General features: G+C 43.9%; 7 protein-coding genes across 7 annotated transcripts; 4 read left to right on the forward strand and 3 right to left on the reverse strand.

Annotated features, from left to right (window-relative positions):
* Window positions 1-4,327: 4,327 nt before the first annotated feature.
* EAE98_009754 (uncharacterized protein) lies at window positions 4,328-5,881 on the forward strand (the record flags this gene model as incomplete). Its single annotated transcript, XM_038957375.1, has 3 exons — window positions 4,328-4,478; window positions 4,570-4,720; window positions 4,801-5,881. The coding sequence occupies 3 exons, from the start codon at window positions 4,328-4,330 to the stop codon at window positions 5,879-5,881; spliced, it is 1,383 nt and encodes a 460-aa protein (XP_038806314.1).
* Window positions 5,882-8,038: 2,157 nt separating this feature from the next.
* Window positions 8,039-9,104, forward strand: EAE98_009755 (uncharacterized protein; the record flags this gene model as incomplete). The annotated part of the gene is made up of 4 exons (XM_038957376.1): window positions 8,039-8,172; window positions 8,271-8,436; window positions 8,496-8,847; window positions 8,920-9,104. The coding sequence occupies 4 exons, from the start codon at window positions 8,039-8,041 to the stop codon at window positions 9,102-9,104; spliced, it is 837 nt and encodes a 278-aa protein (XP_038806315.1).
* Window positions 9,105-10,501: 1,397 nt separating this feature from the next.
* On the reverse strand, window positions 10,502-12,238 carry EAE98_009756 (uncharacterized protein; the record flags this gene model as incomplete). The annotated part of the gene is made up of 2 exons (XM_038957377.1): window positions 10,502-12,006; window positions 12,064-12,238. The coding sequence occupies 2 exons, from the start codon at window positions 12,236-12,238 to the stop codon at window positions 10,502-10,504; spliced, it is 1,680 nt and encodes a 559-aa protein (XP_038806316.1).
* A 397-nt stretch (window positions 12,239-12,635) lies between these two features.
* Window positions 12,636-16,208, forward strand: EAE98_009757 (uncharacterized protein; the record flags this gene model as incomplete). The annotated part of the gene is made up of 2 exons (XM_038957378.1): window positions 12,636-13,109; window positions 13,158-16,208. The coding sequence occupies 2 exons, from the start codon at window positions 12,636-12,638 to the stop codon at window positions 16,206-16,208; spliced, it is 3,525 nt and encodes a 1,174-aa protein (XP_038806317.1).
* Window positions 16,209-16,918: 710 nt separating this feature from the next.
* On the forward strand, window positions 16,919-19,966 carry EAE98_009758 (uncharacterized protein; the record flags this gene model as incomplete). Its single annotated transcript, XM_038957379.1, has 1 exon — window positions 16,919-19,966. The coding sequence occupies one exon, from the start codon at window positions 16,919-16,921 to the stop codon at window positions 19,964-19,966; it is 3,048 nt and encodes a 1,015-aa protein (XP_038806318.1).
* A 1,535-nt stretch (window positions 19,967-21,501) lies between these two features.
* EAE98_009759 (uncharacterized protein) lies at window positions 21,502-22,746 on the reverse strand (the record flags this gene model as incomplete). The annotated part of the gene is made up of 1 exon (XM_038957380.1): window positions 21,502-22,746. One exon carries the CDS (start codon window positions 22,744-22,746, stop codon window positions 21,502-21,504), a length of 1,245 nt encoding a protein of 414 aa, XP_038806319.1.
* An 862-nt stretch (window positions 22,747-23,608) lies between these two features.
* EAE98_009760 (uncharacterized protein) lies at window positions 23,609-26,546 on the reverse strand (the record flags this gene model as incomplete). The annotated part of the gene is made up of 2 exons (XM_038957381.1): window positions 23,609-26,405; window positions 26,482-26,546. The coding sequence occupies 2 exons, from the start codon at window positions 26,544-26,546 to the stop codon at window positions 23,609-23,611; spliced, it is 2,862 nt and encodes a 953-aa protein (XP_038806320.1).
* Between the last annotated feature and the right edge of the window lie 269 nt (window positions 26,547-26,815).

Here is a 26,815-nt window from a genome sequence, read left to right on the forward strand (position 1 = left end):
GTGACTATGCAAGAAGAATTATGAAAACCTCCTAATCATCCACTGCGAATGCAAGTTGCCGGCAGAATAATAAAACCAACAAGCTGAAGCTCCCCCTGTCCAATGCACCATCATTTCCATGGCGTATACAAGGCTTAAAACTAAAATTATTTTACATACCACACTTTCCCTTTCTTAGAAACATCTTATATCCACCCTGGGCATGCATCACCTCTTTTCCAAATTCTCCACAATAAAATCATCCAAGTGCAACAAGACTACTTTGAGACTATTGTACCTGGCACCTACGCAAGTGCAGCCCAAAATGAAACACGATAGCGTGGGATGCTTGTAACGCCCTGGCAGTAACTTTGACCAGGTCAGGTCCAAACCTTCCGATGCTGATCCAAGATGAATGAGCAATTATGGACAAATTTCCCCAGGTAGGTTGAACCTGGTCAATTTTCTGATTGTGGTTTGCATAGCACGCATAGTTGAGGAGTGTACGAAAATACATAAAGATCCAGGACCCCAACTTGCTGCAAGAGAGAAAATAGATTATTCAGTATCACTTCATCAAGCGCTACCTCTATCTACTACAAGTTTCAGGTCACTTCGATAATAGAAACAATCTTTTTATATTGCGATTAAACATTCATCAATCACCACAAGCAAGATATATAACTCTCCTCTTCCTCCCACTTCGAGAGTAGATCATCAACAACTTCAATCATCATCTCATCTGAACAACTTCCTCTATACACACCACAGTTTAGTTCATTCTACCTCAATCTATCAACATGCCTGCTCAACATCGCCCTACCAACCTTCCTCCTTGCCCAGGACCACCACCCAACCGTCCTCTTCCTCCTCTTCCATCCAAATAAATTTCAGTTCTTGGACAAGAAACACATCAACTGAAGCTAAAAGGGAACATGGACTCATTACCACAATGCGAAAACCAATTCGATACCTCACTTCCAAATTGAGAGAGCCACCGAATCCGCGTTTGAGAGTCAAGATTACATTGCTACCTTACACGCATACCCTCCCCGCCTTACTCACGCCTCATAAATGCGATTCCTCCTTCGGCACTGAATGGTAGTTCATACGCGCAACATCACCTCATCTTCGGCGCTTCTTGAGCTTCTTGCACGAGCATCCCCAAGGGGTTTCTTCCCAACCCGAGCATGCGCATCGGACTGAACCGCGCAGTGATTATACACTCTCAATTCACATTATCCGCTACCCACAATTTCTCTTCTCGCGGCAGAGATTCGAGCAGGCTCATCTTCCATTGCTTGCACGCTACTATCTCGATACCCTTTTACACTCATCTGTCATTTGACGTTTGAGTATTTACTGTACCAATATACTACATGCCGCGGCGACGGTCTTACTCTCATATGAGATTTTAATATGCATACTTGTATCACTATTACTGGCGCGATGGAAGGATATCCAATCAGGATGATTATGGATGGGAATATGATGGGTCGATAGGTTACCTACTGAGGGCCTAGGGAGTTTTCAAGGAATGGTAGCATCACCACCATGGATATGGAAAGATTGCGATATGTACTGATATGACGAGAATTGATATGATGAGGGAAAGAAATAATTGAATCTTGAAACTTTTCACTATACACTATACTTTTTTGACTATGACTATGACTATGATTGTGATGCTTGATTGTGATTATGACTTTACACTTCTACTACGCGCGATTGGTGCTTGACCGATTCTTCGTTTGTGAGATAACATCATTCCTTGATTCACGTTTATCTCACGAAACAAAATACCCAAGGTAGGTATGATACATGCTTGGGTCAACAATATGGTCAATTCGATACAAAGGATATGATTGGGCACCCAAGTTCCCGGGCTGATAATCCTTCCGTTGCCTCGTCCGCCCCAATCCTTATTTCCCCTTTCTAGAAGCATTACCGACGCGATATTCTCACTCAGCGAGGGCAAAAGCGAGCGGCGATGGGAATAAGGCGAAACCGCCACGCCTGTTCGCTCGTTACACCTTCCTCCTCTACACAATGCTCGGAAATCTCGCATGCAGGAACGTTCAAAGGATGATGTGATCGTCATGATAATCATTGCCATCGCCTCCTTGATATCGCGACCGAGCACGATGATGATGGTTGGTCGTTTGGAATATATTAGCCAGTAGTGATACGTAGTCATACGAACCATTTCCCAACCATGCCTTACCGAAGTTTGAAAAATGGGTCAGATGAGCAATTGCTTGCTGGTTTGCTTGTTCTATTCCCAGGGTATACTGCCTCGAGATCGCGCAAAATATTCACGTGAAAATCCTACTTCCCCCCTGTCGACCTATTAGATTAGCCAAACGAGAAGACTCACCGATACCAATTCGTACCACCTGAGAGCGAAGCATGGTGTGTGAGGTGAGGGGTGGTGTAAACAAGGCGACCGAACGCCGAACTCCAGGGGATCGACCAGCGCCGAAGCCTTCCCGTTGAGTAGGCAGTAGCAATTTGGTTGTCTCAAGCATGCGGGGTGAGAATGAGTAATCGAGGATAGGAAGGATATAGGAAATGGGATAGTGGGATATGACTATACGATATCAAGCAGGCAAACAGACAGGCAAGCAAGCTCCAAGTGGACACAAGTTCTGAATACATGTTTAGGTATACGGTAGATAGATTTTTCAGAAAAACTTTATCGAGGTCAGACAAGAAGTAGTTGTGGTAGTCCGTGAACACATTCCTTTTGGCAGGCTCGCGCGCGCATTTCGATAAGACAATATACATCATAGATAATCAAGCCATCTCTCCTCATAAGGATGAAAGATCTTCAATCGTGATCACCCATGGAACACAACACTCAGGATTTGATGTCACTCATAAAGATCTTCCAATCCAATCCTTCGAACCTGGCTAATGATCGGATGGCTTTACATAGCCTGTCAATTTTCTCGAACTTTTAAACTTTAGATTAATCGATTATGATGCAAGGGATCATCTCCGTTCTTCCTGATATGACTGACTAAACCCTACCCGTTGTACAGATATTATTGCTTTTGAGGGAGAAGAGATTTCTATATTCGGTGGTTCATTATGATGAAGAGGGTTTCTGATATCTGAGAAATATACCTTGGCTCAACAGCAGAAAGGTTCAAAACGGGTTGGCGTAAATGTCGAGAAATTGTTCCTGAGAAGAAGGAAAAGGAAGATGGATATGTCTCACCATACTGTTGTGACAGTGTAACCAGCTGATGCATAGAAGCTATGACTTCTCTGAGACGAAAACCTAATCCAACTGATATTCCTGGTATATATTCATCATGTCGAGATAACTTGGAGTGAAATCGTAAAGTCAATATATTCGGGCTGAGGAAGATGAGGGGAAGAAGGCTTGGTATCTTCAATTATACCTCTTCAAGACCAATATTGGGTGTGATAGTGACATGCCAAAAATCCGGTGGTGTGGGTTAAGGTTGCTAGGTTGAGGTGACTTACACAGTCTTGGTGACCGGGTAGTAGGTGGGTAGCAGATAGGTAGTAGAAAGGTAGCAGATAGGTAGCAGATAGACACTAGATAGGTTAAAGTAAGAATTAGTCTTCAACATTCTTCTCTGTATGATTGTGGCACAGCAACACGGCGAGACGGATGCGACGTTGATGTTGTGCTTCCTTGGGGGTTATTTTTTGCGTACATGTGTGCGCCGTGTGAAGAGGAGAGTAAGCATATATCCCGATAGGCTGTTAGCTAGATGCATCTATTAGTTTTGGTGGTTATGTGCTTGGTTGTGTGGTGGTTGTGTGGTGGTTGGGTATTATCGCCGAGTAGCTGAGAATTGAAGGAGATATAATCATATCACGTGGACACGGGTAATTTTCCCAGGAACGCCAGGAACGGGATGGAGCGCGAGGGAAAGGCTTGGCAATCGTGGAGGGGAATTTCTTATCAATTGATCAATATTTTTTGACAAGTCTAATGTTAACTTTAACGGCGACATCAACAACAACATCAACCACAGCACCAATTCCAATTTGGGTGCCGACTTTCCCTTCACCGTTTACAATATATGCATGTGTGCATATGTATCTTACAGCTTGATACATATCAAATTACTTGCATCTCCTCACCGCAATTGTAATAGCTTTTGCAGGGAAAAGCACAAGGCACAATTGATTCTTTTGGACGACTTGCAGATTTCAATCAAGTAAAATCCTCAATTCCATCATCTTTTTACTCTGAATCTTTAACCTATACCTCAAACCTCGAATCTTGCTCAAAAATCATACCACACCACTTTATGCTTGGCACAGAAACCTACGCATAACTTCCGCATTATATCACATATCAATCATGGTTCTTGAACTGCATATTTGGGGTCCATCATTCGGTTTGCCCTCCATTGATGCACAATGCTTAGCTACTATTGCATACATGCAGCAAGTGATCCCACGTGGTCAATGGTCCCTTGTTGCTAGTAGTGATCCAACCCTAAGTCCCACGAGTACGTGACGCAGAGAATGCATCCTTCTACCCCTCACACAATCCTTGAGTGGTCAAAAGAGGAAAAGTTCAATATTGATATAATCCTGCAGATGAATTGCCTGCTTTGAAAGATAGCAGGAATGGGGCCATTCATTGGGTGGGTGGATACAGAAGCATCATCGATTTTCTCACACAATATTCATCTGGGAAATGGAATCTAGATGCGGGCTTACGAGGACAAGAAGGGGCCGATTGTACAGCGTAAGTACTACCGAAGAAAAAACGGATATAGAGATCCTTTATATTTGTTATGATGCAAAGCTTATTGATTGGTCGATTAGATATTCTGCTTTTATCCAAATGCATGGACAGCCGTTACTAGATCTCTCACTCTATGTTTCTTCGAAGAATTATTCCGAAGTCACTCGTCCGATTTTCAATACGATACAATCTTTTCCCTTGCCATATCTTACACCGCCTCATCTCCGAGCGGAAGCTAAAAAAAGAACAGAATATCTCGGTCTAGATGCTCTGGATATAGATTCAGAAGATGATAAATCACGAGACCAACCAAGTATCATACCCGAATCTCTCAGGAGGGGCAAACAATCTGTCTCAAGTTTACTAAAAGCTTCTCCTGAAACTAACGCGCAAATTCGTCTCGATGCATTAGCAAGCGACTTTTTCTCTGCAATCAGAGAATTAAAAGGAAATAAGAAATATCTTGTCTCACATGAGAAATTGTCGAGTCTAGATTGTCTAGCACTTGGTTTTATGTCTCTGATGCTGTATCCGCAGTTACCACAACCATGGCTGCAAAAGACGATGAGGAAAAAGTTTCCAGACTTGGTTGAATGGGTTGAAAAGCTGAAAGATGAGGCGTGGAATGGTGTGGTTGGTTTGGATGATGCGCTGCTTACCAAATCTGGCAATAGCGGAAATGCAAATGCATTGCAACAGAAGAAAGGGAGTTTACCTTGGCAAGCGCCTGAAGCTCGTGGTATACTAAATATCGGAGGCGTATTTTTGGCGGGTCTAGCAGATTCGTTACCGATTGTGGGACAGCAGAGGAAAGATAATCGTATGAGACGCTATGGTGGCGAAAAGGAAAAGGATACTGATGCGGGTAGCATCTGGAAATATGTTATCACGGCGGGAAGTTTAGTTGCGGCTGTCGGACTGGTGGCGGGTTATGCGTTGCATGAGGGGTTAATACAGATGCCTGATAGTTGGTCAGGGAAGAAAGACGACGAGGAAGAGAAAACTCAAAGTGTAAATGATCTTGGAGAAGCAGGTCAGGCACTTTTCGCCTTCGCGGATCATATGGATGAGAGTGTACAGAGACAAAGAGAGTTGGAGAGAAATGATAAGCCGATAGTGGAGGTTGATGTTGATGTGGGACAAAATGGGGTTATGAGGTAGACCTAGATGAATGATACTCGGGGCATTTACCTCGTGGTTGATGTTCAACGTTATGATGGAACAGTGGTCCTCGAAATGAGATCATTCATAGTCTTCACATTTTTGGTTTTCAAACATTGCTGTCCATTTATGCTTGTGCAATCCTAGTGTTTATTTGTAAGGTTAGTCAACCAAGAATCTCATCTATAACATCTTGTTACCCAATTGTCTTTTCCACTGCTCTCTCCCACATACAATTTTTTTTTCTCAATATGTTTTTGAGACTTGTGAGGAGGAACATCGATCTCTATTTGTTGTGCGTACAAAAAGCTGGAGAGACCAAGTAGCTTCCACAAGTGTTCATGTGCCCATCGACCTTCCACGGAATTTCTGTTTGCAAGTGCGAATATTACGTGCTACCACTCAGTTATGTGAGCTCGGCTGTTTTGTTGGTGTACATTGTTGCGACGCAATATGTTGTCAGTTCGAGAGATTCCATGGTGGTCGTTACTTCAAATGTCGCTTTCGGTTTATCCGGAACGATTCACGAAAGTATCATTTGCACAAACAACCAAGAAAACGCAGCCTGGCCATATCTTCTAGAAGTGGCAGTTTGATTGTTTTTTATTCACTCAAATTTTGATTTTGTTGTACAAATCATGGTCCTAGTTTTCTATGTGAGGGAAGATTTAAGTACAGGAGCGGAAAAGATTAGAGGTTGAAGAATAGATCAGGATATGAGCTCTTGAGGGGCAGATAGGGAAATATAAATACATCAGAATATGGAAATAGCTAGAGTAGCAACATTCGCGGGAGAATATGCGGGAGATGGGCTAAACATGCAAGTTGTGAAGTATTCGGATTTGTTATGTACATTTATTCACCTTGTTTGAGCAGGTCAAATTCGCATTTATACTTTTCACATCATCCAAGTCGCTTGAACAGGCAGGATCTTCAAAAGTCGGAAACGACTACCCATTCACCCTCTCATTGTCGTTATCGTCGTTATTGTGAATATTGCCACTATTGTTGCTTGATGTCGAGGTGGTAATCATGCGTTTCTGTTATGGTCCCTCGAGAATGCTTTTTTTTAAGCTTCAGCTTTCAGTCTACTTTAAGATACTGTCGCTGTGAGTTTGGGTTACAAATTTCATCTTAAGTCATCGCTACTGCATTATCCTGGCATAACCAACAACGCCTGCGATTTTATACTTCTCAAGCTTGACGACAGATCATGGTGGTTCGAGGCGGGCACCTCATATATTTTGCATAGTATAGATATATGATGGTTTCAAACGGAGAACTTTGCTATCGGTCATGACACTCAGTAAGTGCGATACTTGGGACGAAACGAGGGTGATGGAGTGACAGCTGCTTTATTGTTGTGGAATTTGAATAATTTGCAGTAGCTGCTCCTTCTTCATGGGGACAGATTCCAATGATATTAATTTAGAGGGATGCTCCTCCTTTATAGGATTGTTCTCAACAATATTAAGCTAGAGGGATGCTCCTTCTTCATGGGAACACATCTCAATGATATTTAACTAGATTGAAGTACGAGAATGCAATTCCTTCTTCAAGATTGTGCTTTCGGGTGTTCACAGCCATCCTCAGGAGAAGAAGACAACCACTGACTCTCGTGCAATAGATACAGGACATCAATATAGGGCTCAACTTCTCATCATAAGGATGCTTCTAATTCCAGAGAGGATTAAAGAATAAGAACAACTCTTTGCAATCTCAATTGTTAGACAATACTTGAGGTTGAAATTATGAATTCAAGACGAGAAAATGACTTTTAACCTATAACGATAAGTAGCCCCTCAAATAGTTTTAAGATTCCCTTTGAGAAGGCTCTTCAAAATTTCAAATGAGAAACAATAGTTGGAAATTTGATGATATCTGGAGGATCAGAGCATCTGTTACCATCTTTTACACTGTACAACAACATACCAGTTTCATATGTGACCCGCAGAGAGATTGAATTGCATCTTGATTTCTAGTACCATTACCCAGTTACTACAGCAACTCATATATTTCTTACTAACCATAATGGAAGCGACCTCCCTTGGTAGAAGTTGGCACTGAAAAGAACATGTTTGTATTTCTCCATCTATCTTTAATCGATCAACATAAAGCTTTGAACCATCTATTAAAACATCTGAACAGGTCACAATCATGGCTAAAGGTCCAATTGGAATACACCTTAAAGGTCAAGGAGCGTGGTATCTTGTCCACTATCCACTTCCAGATACCTTGACTGCGATCAATGATACCCAGCGACAGAACTATAACAGAGCACTTATTTGCAAGTACTCGCACTATTCAACGAACTTGTCATGATCTCGATACAACTCCAGACTAACCATACACTCTGATGCGTAGGGTTAAATATTTATACCTATTTTAGAGGCGTGAGCGTTGATGGCGACGAAAAACTCCTCCGCAGCGACAATTACAAACGACTCTTCCCCTGGTATAAGACATTAAGTACGATGCAAAGCCTCAAAGATCATCTCTTCAGGACCCGCATGAAGTTGAATAAATTACTAAGATTAAACAATGCACTTATGGGAGTACGTTTTCACCTGGAAATAATCCTATCCTATCAAGAATGACTGCTAATATTTCACAGGTTGTTCAGCCTACTGATGCTTCCAAGTTACCACCTATCCTTACTCCAGCTCAACAACAACAGGTTCAGGCACAGAAACAGGTTTATGATGCTCAAGTCGCTGCTTCACGAATCGCTGCATCACGAATCGCTCCTCGTTCCACTCAGAAAGCCGATGTTCCAGCATCCAGCCAATCAGAGTTAATTCGTACCCCCTCGGCGAGAAATCGCTCTGCAATTCGTCGTCAGTCCCGTGGCCGCTCTTCTCGCTGGATTGAGCCACCTCTAGCTTATGATAACTTATCAACTCCCGGAGCAACTACGAATCTGAGTGGGCAACCTGGATCACCAAGTTATCTAGATGGAGCCAAAGGTAATGGTTGAACGGGATCATATTCTAAGCTTCTGCCGCCCCGGAACGAAAGAAGCTACTAATATGCTATAGACAGAGACTCAGACTCCTATACGGGTTCAAGTGCCGATATAACTGATAACAATCAGCTTTCACCAACACCGTCAACCTCCCACACAATATGGGGGGGGCCGAAAAGCCCTCTCAAATCAAGTGGAAAACCTCTAAAAGCTCAAGAAGATGATGAAATGGAGGCTGGTACGATTTGGCGAGTATGAACAACCAGGCTGAACTATAAGATTTTAGCTGGTTTTTGCTACATCTTGGCATTGACTTCTCCATGGATGATTATGTACCAACGGCATGCTAGTCATCCAGGTTTAGCGACACTATTTGTATGCGGTCATATTGTCACCCAGCGGTAGCGATATGTAAAAGGATATGGGAAATGCATGATGTTTTGCACGATGGCTCAATTTATTAGTACCTTGGGTTCGTTAGTGAGGGCATCTATTTTTCTTAAAAGCGCTGCAACTCGACTTCATGTGCTGGGCACCCCCAGCTTTAACTTGGTATGCTGATATGCGGTTTTAAATAGCAAGGAGAGAAAGTGAAAGAAACTAGAAGAGAAGTCTTGTAGTATTCTTTCAATAATAAAGCGGCAAATTCACAACTTCGACGAATTTTTGATATATGTTCACCACAGTGATTCAAGCTTCCTTATTCTCGATATCTGCAGCCACAATACTAGCATCTAGCCTGACGAAGTTAGATTTTGACACTTCTGCGCGAGATGCCCCTATTCTCACTGCTGAAGCTGGCGATGAATCTCCTCCACACCTGTCCTCCCTCTCTCCCACCAATCACGAACGTCTTGCTTCACATCACATCGGAACGAATCCACAATTGCTATTTTGCGAACAAAGGTGGCGTCAAGACGTCATACCTAGCTAAGGAACAGCCACTTTCTGGCAGACGTGAACACGGTGGAGATTGCGCATCTCAATATAGTGAAAAATGTCATGAATGTATTTACCTCACTGGATGGTTCAAAGAGAATTGTCAAGTATTGGTTGAAGATACCTACGAAAACCTATATGATCCTCTGAGTAATCTTTAGTTGCTGTTTAATGGATCTGCTTCCCTTGACCACTGTCCCTTTGCACATCTTTTCTATTCCCCAGCCCATCTCCATCTATGATGACCCCGAGACAAATGACTTGTAGAGGGAGGTGATTGTGTCGAGGAGTGAGGATAGCGATGAGGGTGATAGGGATTGCAAAACATGAGAATTTGCTCAAAAAGGAACCTTAACGTTCCTCGATATCATATTCCAGAGAACTTGTCTTCAGTGACTTCACTTACTCACCGTTGTCTCGGAATATGTTTGTTATTTGCCAAGTATTCACTTGTGGTGGGTGAAAGAATATTGCATCAGACACGCAATATTTCAACTTCTTCGCAGCGGAAATTAATTATATTCACAACGTCAATGCTTTAATCCTGAATCTTGATATCACTACAAATGACATAAACTCCCGAATGCCTAAACCGTTCAATAACCCACCCATGTATGTATGCAATCTAAAATATATGTATCACCAAAACACCCGAACTAGCACCAACACATTTGGTATCCAACCCATCACCCATCAAAACTCCCTCACCCACCCAATCAAAACACCGTAACACCACTCACAGTACCATTCTTCAGAACTTCAAATACCAATCCCGGAAATCCAAACAAAGTAGTGTTTCCCAAGCCCTTCTCATCTTCCTTCTCAGCATTTCGTTTCCCACCTACACTATCTTCCCAACCACCAAGTAATTCGCAACTACTTCCTGGACTATCGCCCCAATCGCGATTCAGGACCATACCGCGTTGTCGTTGTTTGGCTTCTTCGACGTTGTTGTAGATGCTTTTCCATTCATTGTAAAGACTGCTTTCGATCGATGGGAAAGGAGTTTCGGAATTGATGGACATGATTTTAGACTTGGGTTTTGGGGACAAGTATTCGATTTCCCAGCGACAGCGTCGATGACGATTGAATGGGTATGAGCCCGGGACATTACCATGTAATATCACTTTTGTAGCTACCAGACGGGCGGTGGCATCTGTGGGAATAACTCGATTATTTTCTTGTTGAGAACGTGCTTTAGATGGGGGAAGCTGTGAGGGTGATGTGGGAGTAGAGACCAAGACATCGAAGCCATGGTAGAAATAATTATAGAAACACTCTCCCGTAACATTTCCTGCTGCTTCTCCTTCACCACTATCATCATCAGAATCATCCGTCGCAGTGTGAGCTGAGGATTGGTCGGTATCGGTCGAATCATCTCGGAGATCCGTTGAGGCTGGTCGCCTACCAGTGCTACTTGCAGTTCGAGGTTTGTGAATCGACATCTTTTGATCGTTCTTTCGATATATAGCATCAGGTGGTCCGAGTTCAGCCACAAGCTCTTGAGGAGTTGTTTCACCGAGAAGAATCCAAAAGGGAGTATTGTTAAAACGACGAATTAACTCAAGTTTTCCTCCACCATAAAGTTTAACAAGGCCAATTTCATCTGCAACCGGTTCGCGACCTTTTGTCAAGGGAGCAAATGTCTTGAGGGGTTCAAGGGTCTGTGTGAACAAGTTATCTCTTGCCTCGGGCCAAGATTCCCCTGAGAATATGGCCATGGAAGAAGCAGGTTGGCCAGCGGACGATGAGAGTAGCGAAACAACGTCTTTGCCGGGCGACCAAGATGATTTATGTATAGGGAAGGAAAATGCGACTCCGGGATATGATAACACATATAAGCCCATTCCAGTCTCATCTCCAGCTTCAGGTTTGATATATTCTCCAGGAAATGTAGGCCCAATTAAACTCTTGTAAATATGTCGAAAGGTTGGTCCAGTAAGATGTCCAGTTCCTGCGCCATTTGGTGAAGCAGTTCCACCAGATCTTAACACCTCGCGATCATTGTATGTGAGTTTGTTTTTTGTAAAGTCTAATACTTCTATCAGTCGCAGACGCTGCTGAGGTCCATCAAAGCGTAAACGAATGCCGTTGGAAGGCAGACTAAGGATAACAGGTTCATCGACAGGAGCTACAGGCTCATAAGTCAAGTCGAGTTTAGGAAATCGTTGTGGCTCGGCTTTTATTCGTGTGATAATCTCGTGAAGTGAAGCTCCTAGAACTGAGGATATACTATTAGTTTCAGTTCTCTGTGAAGGAAAACAGTGTAGTTATATACCTAGAAAGCCCAGAGCTCGTCCTGGATGGACTTGAGCGCTGAATAACGACATATCTGCTACATTTGTATTTGGATTGTTAGTAGACGGTAGAGTATTTGTACTGGCACTCGAGGTAGTTGAATATTGAATTAATGACTGCGACTGGGAAGTGAGACACTTCCAGAGTGATGGCATGGTGGGGCTGGAAGCTCGTGATGCTTGGAGTAGAGAAGTGGGATTAGTTTAGTTGCCGGGGCAACAATTTGTCAGAGATGAAATGTTGATCAAAGAAATTGATTGTGATGATTGAATGTTGAAGAAACATCAACAATTATTGGCGACAAGAACAAGACGACAACGACATTATATTATATGTTAAAAGGTAAAAGAAGAAGATCCATATTTTGAAATCTACCATCAGCATTGAGCCATTCGCCTGCTGCTAGTAGCGCGTTGGTCCCCGCGTTGAACTCACTCAATTTTGGATCTCTACACAAACAAAAACAAACACCAATACTCCCGACCTACTGTACTTCTTTCCTTCGCGAGCGACGCAGAATTAGGTTCCCTCAATATATTATAATCGCCAATTATGGCAGGAATACCCCGGGCAACGCCAGCGCCAGCTGTGAATAAAAGAATAAACACCATGAGACCTCCACCAAGACCATCAAGTTCTTTAGCAGGACCAAGACCTTCTACCTCTAGATCAAGTTCAGCAATGCCACCGCCGTCGAGATCTGGAGCAGTCTCGCCAACAGGATCAGTCGTATCTGTTGCTACATCTACTACGGGAACGAAAAGAAAAGAAAGAGATTTTGAACATGAAGGAGGCGGAGAGACAAATATCAATGTTGTGGTACGATGTAGGGGTCGAAATGAGCGCGAAGTCAAGGAAAACAGCGGTGTTGTACTCTCAACAGAAGGAGTAAAGGGCAAGAATCTCGATTTATCAATGGGACCCAGCGCTCTCAGTAACAAGAGTTACCATTTCGACAAGGTGTTTTCATCTGCAGCAGATCAAGCCATGATTTTCGACGATGTTGTGACTCCAATTCTTGATGAGGTACTTTCACTGCTATTGTTTACATGTAAGCATTACTAATTATCTTAGATGCTTGCGGGATACAATTGTACGATATTCGCATATGGCCAAACTGGTACTGGAAAAACATATACGATGTCCGGAGATATGAGCGATCATTTGGGGATCCTTTCAGATAATGCTGGAATCATACCTCGCGCCCTTCACGCTTTGTTCAACAAACTCGAATTAAATGACGCGGAATCTTCGGTGAAGTGTTCATTCATCGAACTTTACAATGAAGAGCTACGCGATTTGATAGCTGTCAACGATAGCACAAAGCTCAAGATCTACGACGACAACAGCAAAAAAGGAAGTACTACAACATTAGTTCAGGGTATGGAGGAATCTTATATTAAGACCGCTAGAGATGGTGTGAAGATTCTGCAGGATGGATCATTCAAAAGACAAGTCGCCTCAACCAAGTGTAACGACCTGAGTAGTAGAAGTCATACGGTCTTTACAGTTACTGCCTATATCAAAAGGACAGCGGAAAATGGAGAGGAATACGTTAGCGCTGGCAAGCTGAACTTGGTTGATTTGGCAGGAAGTGAAAACATTCAACGCAGTGGTGCCGAGAACAAAAGAGCTGCTGAAGCTGGTTTGATCAACAAGAGTTTATTGACTCTTGGTCGTGTGATCAATGCCCTGGTGGATCGAAGTTCTCGTGATGTTCACATTCCTTACCGTGAATCGAAACTCACACGTCTTCTTCAAGATTCTCTCGGTGGCCGAACGAAAACGTGCATTATTGCAACAGTTTCTCCTGCCAAAAGTAATTTGGAGGAGACAATTTCCACCTTGGATTATGCCTTCAGAGCCAAGAACATTCGCAACAAACCTCAAGTCAACCAACAGGTTTCCAAAAACATCCTCCTTAAAGATTTTACATATGAAATCCAAAAACTCAAGGGCGAACTTATTGCCGCCCGACAGCGCAATGGAGTCTATCTTACCAATGAGAATTTTGAAGAAATCCAAGTCGAGAGTGAATCACGGAGAATACTTAGTGAAGAACAAGCAGAGAAAATCGAGACAATGGAAACGAATCTCCGCAACAAGGTCCAAGAATTATACACAATAACTTCTAACTTCATGACAATGAAGAAAAAGGCTGAAGCTGCGGAATCTGTCTTGGATGAGACAAAGGGTGTCTTGGAACAAACAGAATCAGTACTAGAAAATACTCGTCGGACTTTGGAGGAAGAGTCTGTACTCCGAAAAGCTCACCAGAAGACCGAGGAACAACTCAGCATTGTTGGTAGTGAGCTTCTTTCCACGCTGGGACGCACAGTGAACGATGTTGGCGGTCTCCATGACAAGAATAGGCGAAAGTCGGCTCTTCAGACCCTGAACCGAAATGCCTGGGGTCTCTCACAGGCTCAGGTCTCCGAGGTGACGAGCCTTGTAGAATCACGGGTTGAGGAGTTCCGAGAAAAACAGCAGGAACTTATGGCCGCCGTCTCGGGTCGGATGCAATCATTTGTCGATGGCGAACTGGAAAAATTGGCGGCAACACAAGCATTCCTAGAGGAGAATGTTGTTGCTTTTGAAGCTTCTGGGAAGGAGGTGTCCGAGCAGACAGATTCAGCCAAGGAAGAGATGAATGCAGTTCTTGAAGAGATCAAAATTCTTCGAGAGGATGTCAAAGTCCGAGTAGGTGAAGGCCTCCAAGGCTTAGCAGTTGCGGCAGAAAGAATTTCCGCAGAAGTGATCAGTGAGCTTGGTGCTTTCCATACCCAACTTCATGGATCATACAGTTCACTAGGTCGAGATTTCAAGTCACTTTTCGAAGACCTCCTCAAGCACGTCAATGCACAGAAAGCCGAGGCAAACGAACTAAGACAACAACTTCATGCCGCTGCTCAGGCCGCCATGGAATCGAATACTGCCATCAACTCCAAACTCGATGAGGTAATCCAAGAAGAACGACAGCAAGCCGCTGAAGATCGCCAGAACCTGCTCTCACAGATCTCGAGTTTAGTCATGGCTCAGGGTGCAACTCAAGATGCACGTCTCGGTGAGAAGATCGCCGCCGTTCGAACAGACATTCAATCATCAAATGAAACTTTCGAAGTGACTCGGGTCAAGTACAGCGAAGGCATGGATGCGTGGAATGAAAACGAAGAGAAACTTGTCGAGGAAGTCTTGAGGGTTAGGGAGACTTTGAAGACAAAGCTAAAGGATGACTGGATGGCTGCAAATAAACACAATGCTTCCATTCAAACTACGACTCGATCTGTACACGACGAGACCGTTCGTATTGTCGATGAACAAATGAAGGATATCAGCACTCAAATGCAAGCACTCGATGACTTTGTCACTCGTGCACGAGCACAGAATGCGGAGCATCATGACCTGCATGCGAAATCTCTTCAAGGTTTATCATCTACAGTTAAATCTTCGTATGACAGTATCGGTGCACACTTCACATCAACATTTGGTCGTGTTAAGGATCTCGGCGATGAAATGACATCAAAGACAACAGCCTTAGTCGAGAACCTTACTCCATTAGATGACAATCTTCGACAGCCACTTGCAGATCTTCGTACCGCCATTGCTAAGTCGACAATGAAGGAGTACGAGCCAACAGGAGAGACTCCCCAGAAGGTTCAGTATCAATACACAATGCATCTGCCTCGGACAGAAGCACATGAAACACTCCTGGCAGCTCTTCGGCGGCCACAAGCTATGCAATCACCTAGCAAAGTTGTTATCCCAGTGGTTTACAACGATTCTACCCCTACTGTAAATGAAGAGGTAGCTTTTGTTCCTATCGAAGAACCAGAAAATAAGCCAACTGGACTTAGGGAGATCGACGTGAACGTAAACGCCGGAACACTGAACTCGGAGATCCAAAGCCTAAGCCAAAGCCTAATGTCAAACGGCTCAGCTAGATCCATTGATTCCGATGGGTCCACTCCACCCTTCAAAAAGCAAGCAACGGGCAAGATACCGAAGCCAAAGCTCTCAAAAAAACCTAGCGTGGTAGCTCTAGAAGGAAGAGAAAATACGATACCGGGGTCTGAGATATTCGCGCAGAGTACAGGAAGAAGACGGAGTCCAAGGACGGCAGGGTAAGGGAGAAATGTTTGGAAACTAGAAGGAGTAGCAATGTTAGACTCACTGTGTTAGCGTTTTTCGGTGTTGTTGCTAGAGGAGCTACAGGGCAAGAAGAAAGGATTGGGATAACGGGTCAACAATTGGCGTGATGGCGTTTTAGGATATCCCAAGTTTCAATATGCTGTTGCAATTATTATGAAATGCTATGTTCTATTCTACATGTTATTTGGATCCCATAATTGCAGGTTATGATGTTACTTGGTGACTTATGAGAATAAAGACATAAAGCGTTTAGTTGGTATTTTGTAGACCGGCATATCAAGGTCTCCCGGTAAAAACAGCATAGGGCATGAATAAAAGTAACTGTACAAAAATGCTCGATATTTAAGGAAGCAATATCACACAGTACCTACCTAGGTAGGAAACATGAAGAGGGGCAAGAGGAGGGGATCATAGTCACGTGGTGATAAGCGCAACCGATAAGAGGGAAGGCTGAATAATTCACATTTGGCAAGCTCGACACAATGCAAGTCCCTTCCCGTCGCGTCTCAAAGATTTCGCTGGTCATATTCATAATACTATACAACTCAACAGCAGGAGCAATTCTTTCATTCTTGACAACACAGATGCGGCCATGTACTCCTGTGGATCTGGTTGCCTCAACCTACATATTCCAGCAATAAACTGAGAAGCCATACTTTACCTAATACAATCAATTCATTGCAGCAATGTCAGCCACATCTATTACAGCTTCGAATACACTATCGAGAAGCAGGGGTGCAATACTTGCCCTCACCAGCTGTGCCGCTGCATATGGAATATACTATTTCTATAGCACAAATGCCGCTGATTCACAAGACAACACTGGGAGTAGTGGACTACATAGAAGTAATGCGGTCTACCGGCGCCGACGCACAGAAGCAAGCGATGAGGCTATACCTGCTCAATTACAACCGATTCCGCCAGGCGAAGATGAAGACGCAAACCTTGTAGCTAGACCTTTGACAGATGGAGATACAGTGGTGGATGACGGCCAGGAATATGAGGGTGGCTTAACAGGAAGAGCACCAACTGTAGATGCTGAACGAAACGGTCAAAATATTGTTCAGCTCCTCTTTCGTGTTTCCGAAGATGCTACAAGGAGAAATGCATACGTACATAGAGGATGTGGCTGTAACGGTTGTTCAGTAGTTCCCATCCGTGGAATTCGATATAGATGTGCAAACTGTGCAGACTTTGATCTATGTGAATCATGCGAAGCACAAGGACTACATACCAAGACGCATATATTCTATAAAGTTAGAGTACCAGCACCATCTTTTGGACCAAGGCAGATACAACCTGTGTGGTATACTGGAGATCCCGAGAATCAAGACAGGATGATCACATTGCCAAAGGAATTGATTGCGAAATATTCTCACGAGACAGGATTTGAAAGGCCGGAATTAGATGCATACTTTGAGCAATGGAACTTTATGGCAAATACACCCTGGCCAGAAGACCCAGATGATATTCATTTAGCTATGGACAGAAGGACATTTGAGCGGTGTTTGGTACCCAGTGGCGGTTATAGGAATAATGCCCCAAGCCTTATATTCGACAGGATGTTCGCCTTCTACGATACCAACAGAGATGATCTCATCTCATTCTCAGAATTTCTCAGAGGTCAAGCATACCGCAAACAAAAAGATAAATGGCGTGTGATCTTTGCGGGATACGATATTGACGACGATGGTTACGTTGACAGGAAAGATTTCCTACGAATCTTTCGCTCTTACTACGTCTTATATCGCCAAATGCATAAGGATATGGTAGAGGGACTCGACGAGCAGCACATGATGAGCTCGGAGGCACATGCTCATCTTAATGGCCGTGGGGCTCTGGGCAGATTAATTGGTCAAAGTTCGGGTGCAGGTCTAGGGCCATTTCCAACTCTAGAATCGCGGGCCGGCGAGGGAAAAACTATCCGTGATGGAGAGATGGAGATTTGGGATGGAAGGGGTGTGATGAGGCCAAGTGCTAACGATACCGGAAATCGAGATGATACTCTTGTTAGTTTTAGTCGGATTTCAACTGCTGCAATGCGTCCGGTTGAAAGGACAAGAGGCTACTGGCGATTCTTGATGGAAGATCCCTCTACAGAGAGCGAAGACGCTATGCTTGAAAGAATTTCCGAGGAAATTTCCGAGGAAATTCTACGAGAAACCCTCGAAGAGAACGATCCCGTGTGGGTTCCAGATGACCCTGTTTTGCTTGACGCATCTAATGTCTCCGAAAATCCCTTTTTAACCCCTGCGGAGCATGCAACTGTAACTTTTGAACGTCGTCGACGTGATTTGAATATAATTGATGAAGATGTTCAATCAGTTTGTGGACCAGGCTACTCATTGTCAAATATTCCGGAAAGTGCCCGCCCTTTCATTATAAAGCATGCTATCAAGAGACAGAAATCCCGATATGTATTGCACGAGAGATGGAAGCGGAGACAATTTTACACTGATGAAGAAGAAGGAGCATCACCACCTGCTGACTGGAACATCGAGGAAGACCTTCCTACAGTTGGCGCTGATGGAGAAACCTCCAAGTCTCAATTTAATCAACGACCGACTATTCATTCTCGCTCATCCTCTAAGGTAAGATTTGCGGAGGACATTGACGACTTTGATACACGCTCAAATCCTTCGACATCTTCGCGGAGCGTCCCTGAACGTTGGGGTGGAATAGAAATACCTGATGCAGAAAAAGACGTGGGAAAGGAGATCTTGTACCAAGTCTCGCAACAAGCCTACAATGAAATACTCGATCCATTATTCCTAGCTAAAGAAGATTTGGCGGTGGCCGTCTTGGAGACAAAGAAAGAACGCGACAAATATCGACATCTTTTCAGCACTGTTGACTTTGTGAGGTGGGCTACGGCTAAGAAAGTCGAAGAAGATAAAGTAGTTGCTAGCGAGACCGTTCGCCCGGGTGATGATGCTGTTGGAGGAACGAATAACAATCCACGGCCTGTATGGCCTACTATTCCTGAGGTAGAAGTCGAGGATATACGCTTAAGACAGCTAGATGAACTTCTAGAAGCTACGGGTTACGAAGTGCAGGAGTCTAGTGATGCCAATGACACAACCAATGAAATAATCGTTCCTGACTTGGAGCTATCAGGTCTTTCACATCGTGAATTTGACCTTGATATGGCAGTGCTCGAATTCCAACATGCTCCTTATTACAAGGACGATCCTTTGAGGGCATGGAAATATTATGTTGATAAACACAACCTCAATCTTTACCAACAACGTGATTTCTTTCACGCTTTGCAGCCTCTCTTACCACCAACTCTTCTGTTCTATATCGATGTACACCTCAAGGAGAAAGAAGAAGAGCGTGATGAGGTTTCCAGTTTTACTAGCACTCAATCGTCTGAGCATAGAGATCCTACACTCCCTCAATTTCGACCAAATTCTGTCACAGATGATGTGTTTTCTGGCAGATCTGTGGGAGAACACCAGTCAATCTCAGAATTTTCAGATTCTGAACCTCCAGCTGCAGATTCTTCCAACCCCAAGAAACAGCGTTCCCAGAAGGAAGATAAGAGACCAAGTGATGAGGTATTATACGAGTTGTGGAAGATTGAAAATGTGGAGCAGGAGGGCAAGGAGAGAGGTGGATTGGGAAAGATAAACTTCGAGGAGTTTGAACAGTGTGTTAAAAAGGAGGCGGCTAATGGCAAGGGTAATGCGATGGACTATTTGGGAAGCTGGATTGAGTTCTGCATCCCTTAGGTCCTTCGTTGTAATCCCAGCCCTAATATTTCTTTTACAGAATACTCCATCATTACGGTTGGCTAATAGTAAAGAGAATGGGCAAAGATGGTGAGGCAGTCATTTATTATGAAGATGATTCGATCGAGGATGATGATTCGATTGAGGCAGCCATTGATGACGAAGATGACTCGATTTAGGATGACGATTCGATTGAGGGAGTCGGTGATGATATCAGTGTTGGCAATGACAATATTGATGCCAGTAACCTTCAGGTAAGTGTTGTTGAGGATGCGTGGATTGGGGAAGAGAAAGAGATCCTCTCCAGTGAATAGGAATCAGAGAGTACAAATGGGGACTATCGATCGAGAGATTGATTATCATTCTGACATGGATATGACAAAACAGGCAGATGATGGTGCCGTATTTTCATAGAGAGACGAGGGCAACGAAGTGGATGAATTTATGTATGAATATGCCAAAATTATGACAACGAGCGAAAGAACATCGATATATTTTGAATTGTCTTATTTGTACTTTGTGTGTGCATAAAATTCTGTGTGGATAAAGCTTTACCGGTGCAGGGGATGCTTTGTGTATTGGCATCAAAATTACGTCCTTGAGGTCCCGACACTTATAAGCCACTAGCTATCTCAGAAAAGCTTCATCTTAATACATGCTTAAGGATAGGACTATTGTTGAACTTTTAGATGTGTAATGACTCCTCAACCCGCTTGGAGATCTCCAGAATCTTCTCCTTCCCCAACCCCAAGTCCAATCTCGCCGTCACGATACCCCACTCGTCCTCCTCATATATGCATGCCATTTCCGTCTCCATTCCCACGGCCATCCCCATCAATAACAAAATGTCCTCCAATTTCCGTGGAAATTGCCTCTCTTATCTCATTGTTCTCTTTCATGCTCGCCACCTGACTTGCCAATTATGTCAACAATTTTTTTCTTCGAACTTCACTATCTGGCCAGGAACCTGCAGGGAGAATATGACAGAACCATCTTTTCCTACTGGCAATATCAATTTTACAACTAATAAAGATCACACATCCAAACTCATTATTACCTAGCGCTAATAACCCATTCCAGCCATCTATGGTAAGATAATTGAGTCTAAGTACACTCCTAGTTGCATCGAATAGCTAACAGAAAGTTTATTGGTACATCAAAAACACTAAGTTACATCACGTATTGCACATGCGTCGCTCACCAAGAATAGGTAGTCGAAGAATATCCAAAAAATCACAACTAGATTTTACAATACTGAATTTCAAAATCCGATTTCTATTTTCAACTAAACTGCCTGATCTATCAACTAAAACTAAACCCATAAACGAATCCAAAACGCCCCAAAAATGCAATAACAAGTACCCGCAAGATGAGCCCAAGATCTTTAGCTCATGTAAACTACGTTCATCTCCATGCAATATCAAATCGGTTAAAGCATACCCTAACGCCGCTCGCTAACGCTACCGCTTGCTACCACCATATTGGCTACCGTAGTTACTCAGGGATGGTGCTGGCTTACTTGAAGACGCCCCCGATTACGTTGCCCATCGAGGCTCCCTTATCTCATAAATCGGCGCCAAAGCTTGAGAGCGCCCAGTAGCTTCGGAGTGTCCACCGCGTGAAGATGCAGGTCTCTCCAACAACCGTGAGGCTTCGGAGCCCGTTATGGTTTTAACGCCCGAATCAGAATTTTGAAACGGCCAGTCTCGGGTCGAGCCGTTGCCGATACGTAGCGGTTTGGCGGTACTTTCAGAACCATACGAAGTTCCCGATACGGACCCCACTTCTTCAATTCGTGGACGGCTCGTGAGTTGGGGGTGCGGGAGGGAGGGAGCGCGGTATCGTGCATCGCTAGGGTGAGGTATGTAGCCAGGTCGAGGCGAATTATGATATTTTGGACCATTACTAGATGAGATGTAAGTTGAAGTGCCTTGTTCATGATCATGAATTGCTACATTAGCATCGCCACTGATAGCAATCATTGTCGTGGAAGTGTAATGCCTCCGGGGACTTCTATCGCGGTCCCTACGGTCTGCTGTTGATCGCCTGCTATGGGAATCTCTACTGCTAGGAACCTCACTTTTTGAGAGCCTGCTGTCCCGTGTGTCCTTTGTTTTACTTGTCGTCCGCGTGTCGCGCGTGTCGCGCGAGTCCCGCGAGTCCCGTGTCGCCTTAGAAGCATGACTCTTCACACTTGGAGTATAACTCTTTTCACTTGGAGCCTGGTATCTCGATAGTTCTGCAGCCGCCGCCGCCACGCGATCTTTCGGCACACGAGCAATTGTTTTATCAACGTAATCAGAGATTCTATCAGTCTTCTCTTTGTCACCTAAGGATCCTTGTTTCTGCTTCATTTTTGCACGAAACTTTTCAACAGCATCTTCGCGTTCCTCCCAATCATCGATGTCGTAAAGCTGGTCCCTCCTAGCTACCTCTTTGCCCACGACAGTGGTGCTCTTATGGCCTCTTGAACTAAGGCTCGTAATACTGGGAGCTACAGACGCTACAGACCTAGGAGCGTTTGCATCGACGAAACTAAGACCCGCAGATTTAGAAGGGGGTGGTCCCCTTCGAGATTCTTTTGCTGTGGATGCTTCAGAAGCAACTTTTGTACTTCTTGACGTGGTGGCATGAGAACTGGCGTATTGCGATGATGTCCTGGGTTCACTCTTTCTAACACGTCTTTCACGTTTACGTTCATCGTCGCTCTCATATACGGTGGAAAGAGTTTCTCTCTTCTTATCCCGCTTTTTCTTGTCCCGATTTTTATCCTCTCCCATGCTGGATACGTAAAGACACAGAGAATGATGAAGAAATGTAATGTGAAACTTAGTGAAGATATCCCTACCATGCACATCCCCTCTCCCATTCATATATGCCTTCAACAATCGAAATATGGGTACCCAAAAGTGTTTAAATTCTCATGGTTCGGCCACTCTGTATTCACGTCAATCAAGTCTCTATCAAAACATGACTAGACCAATGGACCCCTGAATTCATGCACCTCAACAAAACGGTCAATTTCCAAACACAAGACCAGATTATAGTTGCGTAGATACATCAACAAGAGGCCGATGGCTGTGACATGTGGAGTAATATATCAAATAGTAAGAACTGTATAAGAACTACCAATCAGCGTTAGTTAACAGTTACAACCCGCCCCGGCAGGCCATCTCTACGTAAGCGAAACGAGTCAAAGAAGTCCTCTGAAAGGATACTCAATTAATTCCCGCCCCTTATTTCGTTTACGTAGAGGCCAGCTCGAGGCCAGCTCGATTGGTCGGTGCACCCGGTGAAAACCCAATGACCTACCCTATATATTTGATATAAAATTAGCGCTAAGCGCCCGTTCATCATGGCCCCAACATCATCAGGCCAGTCTGGCTCAGGATCTACTTTCATCGGGAAATGAGATTCACGCGAAACGTTCCAACCTATGCTCCTAAATGTTTAAATACATGTGTATGTAACTGACGAGGAATCAAGGAACATCATCATATTTGAAAGTTCAATTCGTTTTGTGATGGATTGTTGGATTTTTTCGATAAATAATGCTTGAACAGCTCATATGGTTTGAATGCCGTTGACAGTGTGAGAAGTGGGTATCTTTTATTCATTGACATACTCGTACATAAACAACACTTATACAGCAATAGCATCTCCGCATCTCCTACAAAGCTCATCCTCTACTGGAGCTACATACCTCCAACATCTAGGGCACTTTTTGTCCTTAGGAGGTAGAACCCATACTTTTCCTGCGTCATCCGGGTTATGCCATCCTGGTGGATTCAACCTCGCGGAAAATTTCCAATCACCTCTATTAACATCGCTACCGAACTCGACGGATGATACAACAAAGATACTTTCTAGCTCATCTGCATAGCGCTTGAATATCTCCTGGCCTTTTGATGGCATATCTATCAACACGGATGATTCTAGAGAAGACCCGATGATCTTTTCAGAGCGAGCCTCTTCTTGTGCGCTCTTGATGGCAATCTGTGCGTTTAATAACCATGGAATATCCTGCTCAATCAATGAACATTCTTCGGCAGAGAGCCGACTCGAAGAGATGATAGGATCAAGAAATTCACGATGAAATGGATGAACTGGGTTTTCAGCAGCCATCCAGGCAGGCAGATGGTTCCAAACCTCTTCAACAAGGCAAGGAGTGATTGGAGTTAACATTTTCAGAAGACCATGGAATATCTCTTCCAGGACACCTCCTCCGTCACCGCAGTAAAGCCTATCCTTACTAGCTTCAAGGTAAAATGCGGAAAGGTCTGTGTGAATCCATCGATTGATTGCACTTACAGCCTTGTTAAACTCGTATGAATCATAAGCCGACTCGACTTCAGCCATGACTGTTCGCAATTGTACCAAAGCTATTTTGTCCAGTTTGGTCAATGGTGAAGTCCTCGCACTCTGATGCATTGACCCGAGCAACATTTTGAAGGTGATTCGATACTTTAGTAAAGCGGAGTTTACAGTCGCAAGAACTGGTTGACCAATGACAAGGTCCTTAGTATAATCGCTGCTGGCGACCCATAAGCGTAATGCATCAGCTCCCAGTCCTTGAGAAATGTTACCGCCCTTCTTCTTTATCTTCACAGGCGGAAGAAGGGAACCATCCATTATTTGGCTCGGTGCTATTGTATTCCCAATTGATTTAGACATTTTTTTGCCATTTTGATCAAGAGTAAATCCGTGTGTTATCAATGTTTTGAAAGGCGCCTCTGAACTATCAGCAACAGCGGTGTGAGTTAATAAACTTGATTGAAACCACCCTCTGTGTTGATCAGTGCCTTCAGAGTAGACATCAGCACGTTGGTCGGTCTGCGACCAACTAGTGCCACTGTCAAACCAAACATCCATAGTATCTTTGCCTCGTCGATATGTACCGTTCATTCCGGCGGGAATCCATGCCGGATCGTTCTCTGCATCTGACCACCATGCATCAATGCCTCGTTCATCGATGACAGATAGAATATGTGCAACACTTGCATCAGTTAACAAGGCTGTGCCATTTTCGTCATACAGTGCAGGTATTGGAACCCCCCAAGCTCGTTGTCTCGAGATACACCATTCACTCCTAGACTTGATGAAGCTTTCTAATCTTTGCTTTCCAGTTTGAGGGATGAATGACACATCGTTTAACCTTTCTAGAGCTACACCCTTGACATCTCCAACATCTGCAAACCACTGTTCTGTGGCTCTGACAATGACTGGAAGCTTTGTTCGCCAATCGTATGGATACTTATGCTTATATTTTGATATGAATAGCACTTGATCTCCAAGAAGTTTCAGAACCTCCATGTTGCCATCGTTTAAAACCGACTTACCTGACAAAGCACTTGGATCGTCAGGAAGAGCAGCATCGGTAAAGCAGCCAAGATCATTCACAGGAGCAACAGCTTCTATACCAAGACGAGTGCAAACATCATAATCATCCATACCATGGCCAGGGGCGCAATGAACCAGTCCAGTACCAGAATCAGCCGATACGAAATCGGCATGAATCAAGGGTTGAACATCAGAGTTTTGGCCACGAAGTTGATTGGTATACGTCAGAGTTTTCAGGACAGAGTTAGGAATATTTCGTTGAACAATCTCGACGGCCTTATCTTTGAAACATGACTCTTGTAGTGCAGAGATTCTAGAATCGGCAATGATCAGGTGTTCGTCGTCACATTTGACAATAGAATAAGTCAGATCTTGATGAAATGCAATGGCTCTATTTGCAGGAAGGGTCCACGGGGTAGTAGTCCATATCAATGCCGAAAGTTTATTCAAATTGGGGATTATGTCCTTTAGTTCGTTGGAAATGTTCGTGATAGGAAATTTGATATAAGCAGACGTCGAAATATGTTCGTTGTTGTACTCAAGCTCCGCTTCCGCAAGAGCTGTCCTTGATGAAGGTGACCAATAAACCGGTTTGTAACGTCGAAAAATGAGGCCTTTTTTGACCATTTCCTGGAAAACTGCAAGTTGTTTGGTTTCGAATGTCTTGTCCATCGTCTTCCAGGCCTTATCCCAATCTGCCATAATACCCCATTCCCGGAAGCCTTTCATATGTTCTTTTACGGTTTTGCTTGCTAGGCTCCGAGCAGCTTTCCGAATCCCAATGGCATCCAATACCCCTCTACCATCTTTGTTCTTCTCGCGCTGTTGCTCCAGAGCCTTGATCTCGATCGGAAGACCATGGCAATCCCATCCTGGAACCCACACAACTCGGTGACCCTGTTGAAGCTTGGTTCGACAAATAATATCCTTCAAGAGTTTATTTACAGCATGGCCCACATGAAGAGGCCCGTTGGCGTATGGAGGACCGTCATGAAGAATAAACGGCTTCTTAGAAGATCTTTCATGGCTTTGCCATTTGTAAAGATCATCGGAGCATCGTTGAAGGTATTTTGGTTGCTCTGCGGGGAGAGGTCGAGGACTGATGATGTTATAGTCAATTGGTGGTTCGAAAATAATAATTAACAATTGACTAGCCAAACCAAAGATTTGCTTACGGAAAAGAAGATTTAGGTAGTCTTAAAGTCGAAGACCATGATTTGACAGAAGGGCGAATTGACATCTTCGCTTGTCCATGGCCTCTTTTCCCTTGAGAGTTTCTGAATTGAGCTTTGCTATGGAGAGCGAGCCGGAAAGTTGAAACTGGATAGGTCTAGAATTCGAGCCTAATATACAAGGCTGATTTTCTTTTTACCAAACCTCGAGATCTCTTCAAGAGTCTCACATATTCCATTCTCAGTAAAGGATTCATGATGTGCTTTGGAAATCTCATTTCCGTTTCTTTGGCTCTATCAGTTGAGGGAAAAAGCCGTTGGACATGGTTATTCACGG

The sequence above is a fragment of the Botrytis deweyae genome (genome assembly GCF_014898535.1).
Source record: "Botrytis deweyae strain B1 chromosome Unknown BDEW_030, whole genome shotgun sequence".
Taxonomy (NCBI): domain Eukaryota; kingdom Fungi; phylum Ascomycota; class Leotiomycetes; order Helotiales; family Sclerotiniaceae; genus Botrytis; species Botrytis deweyae.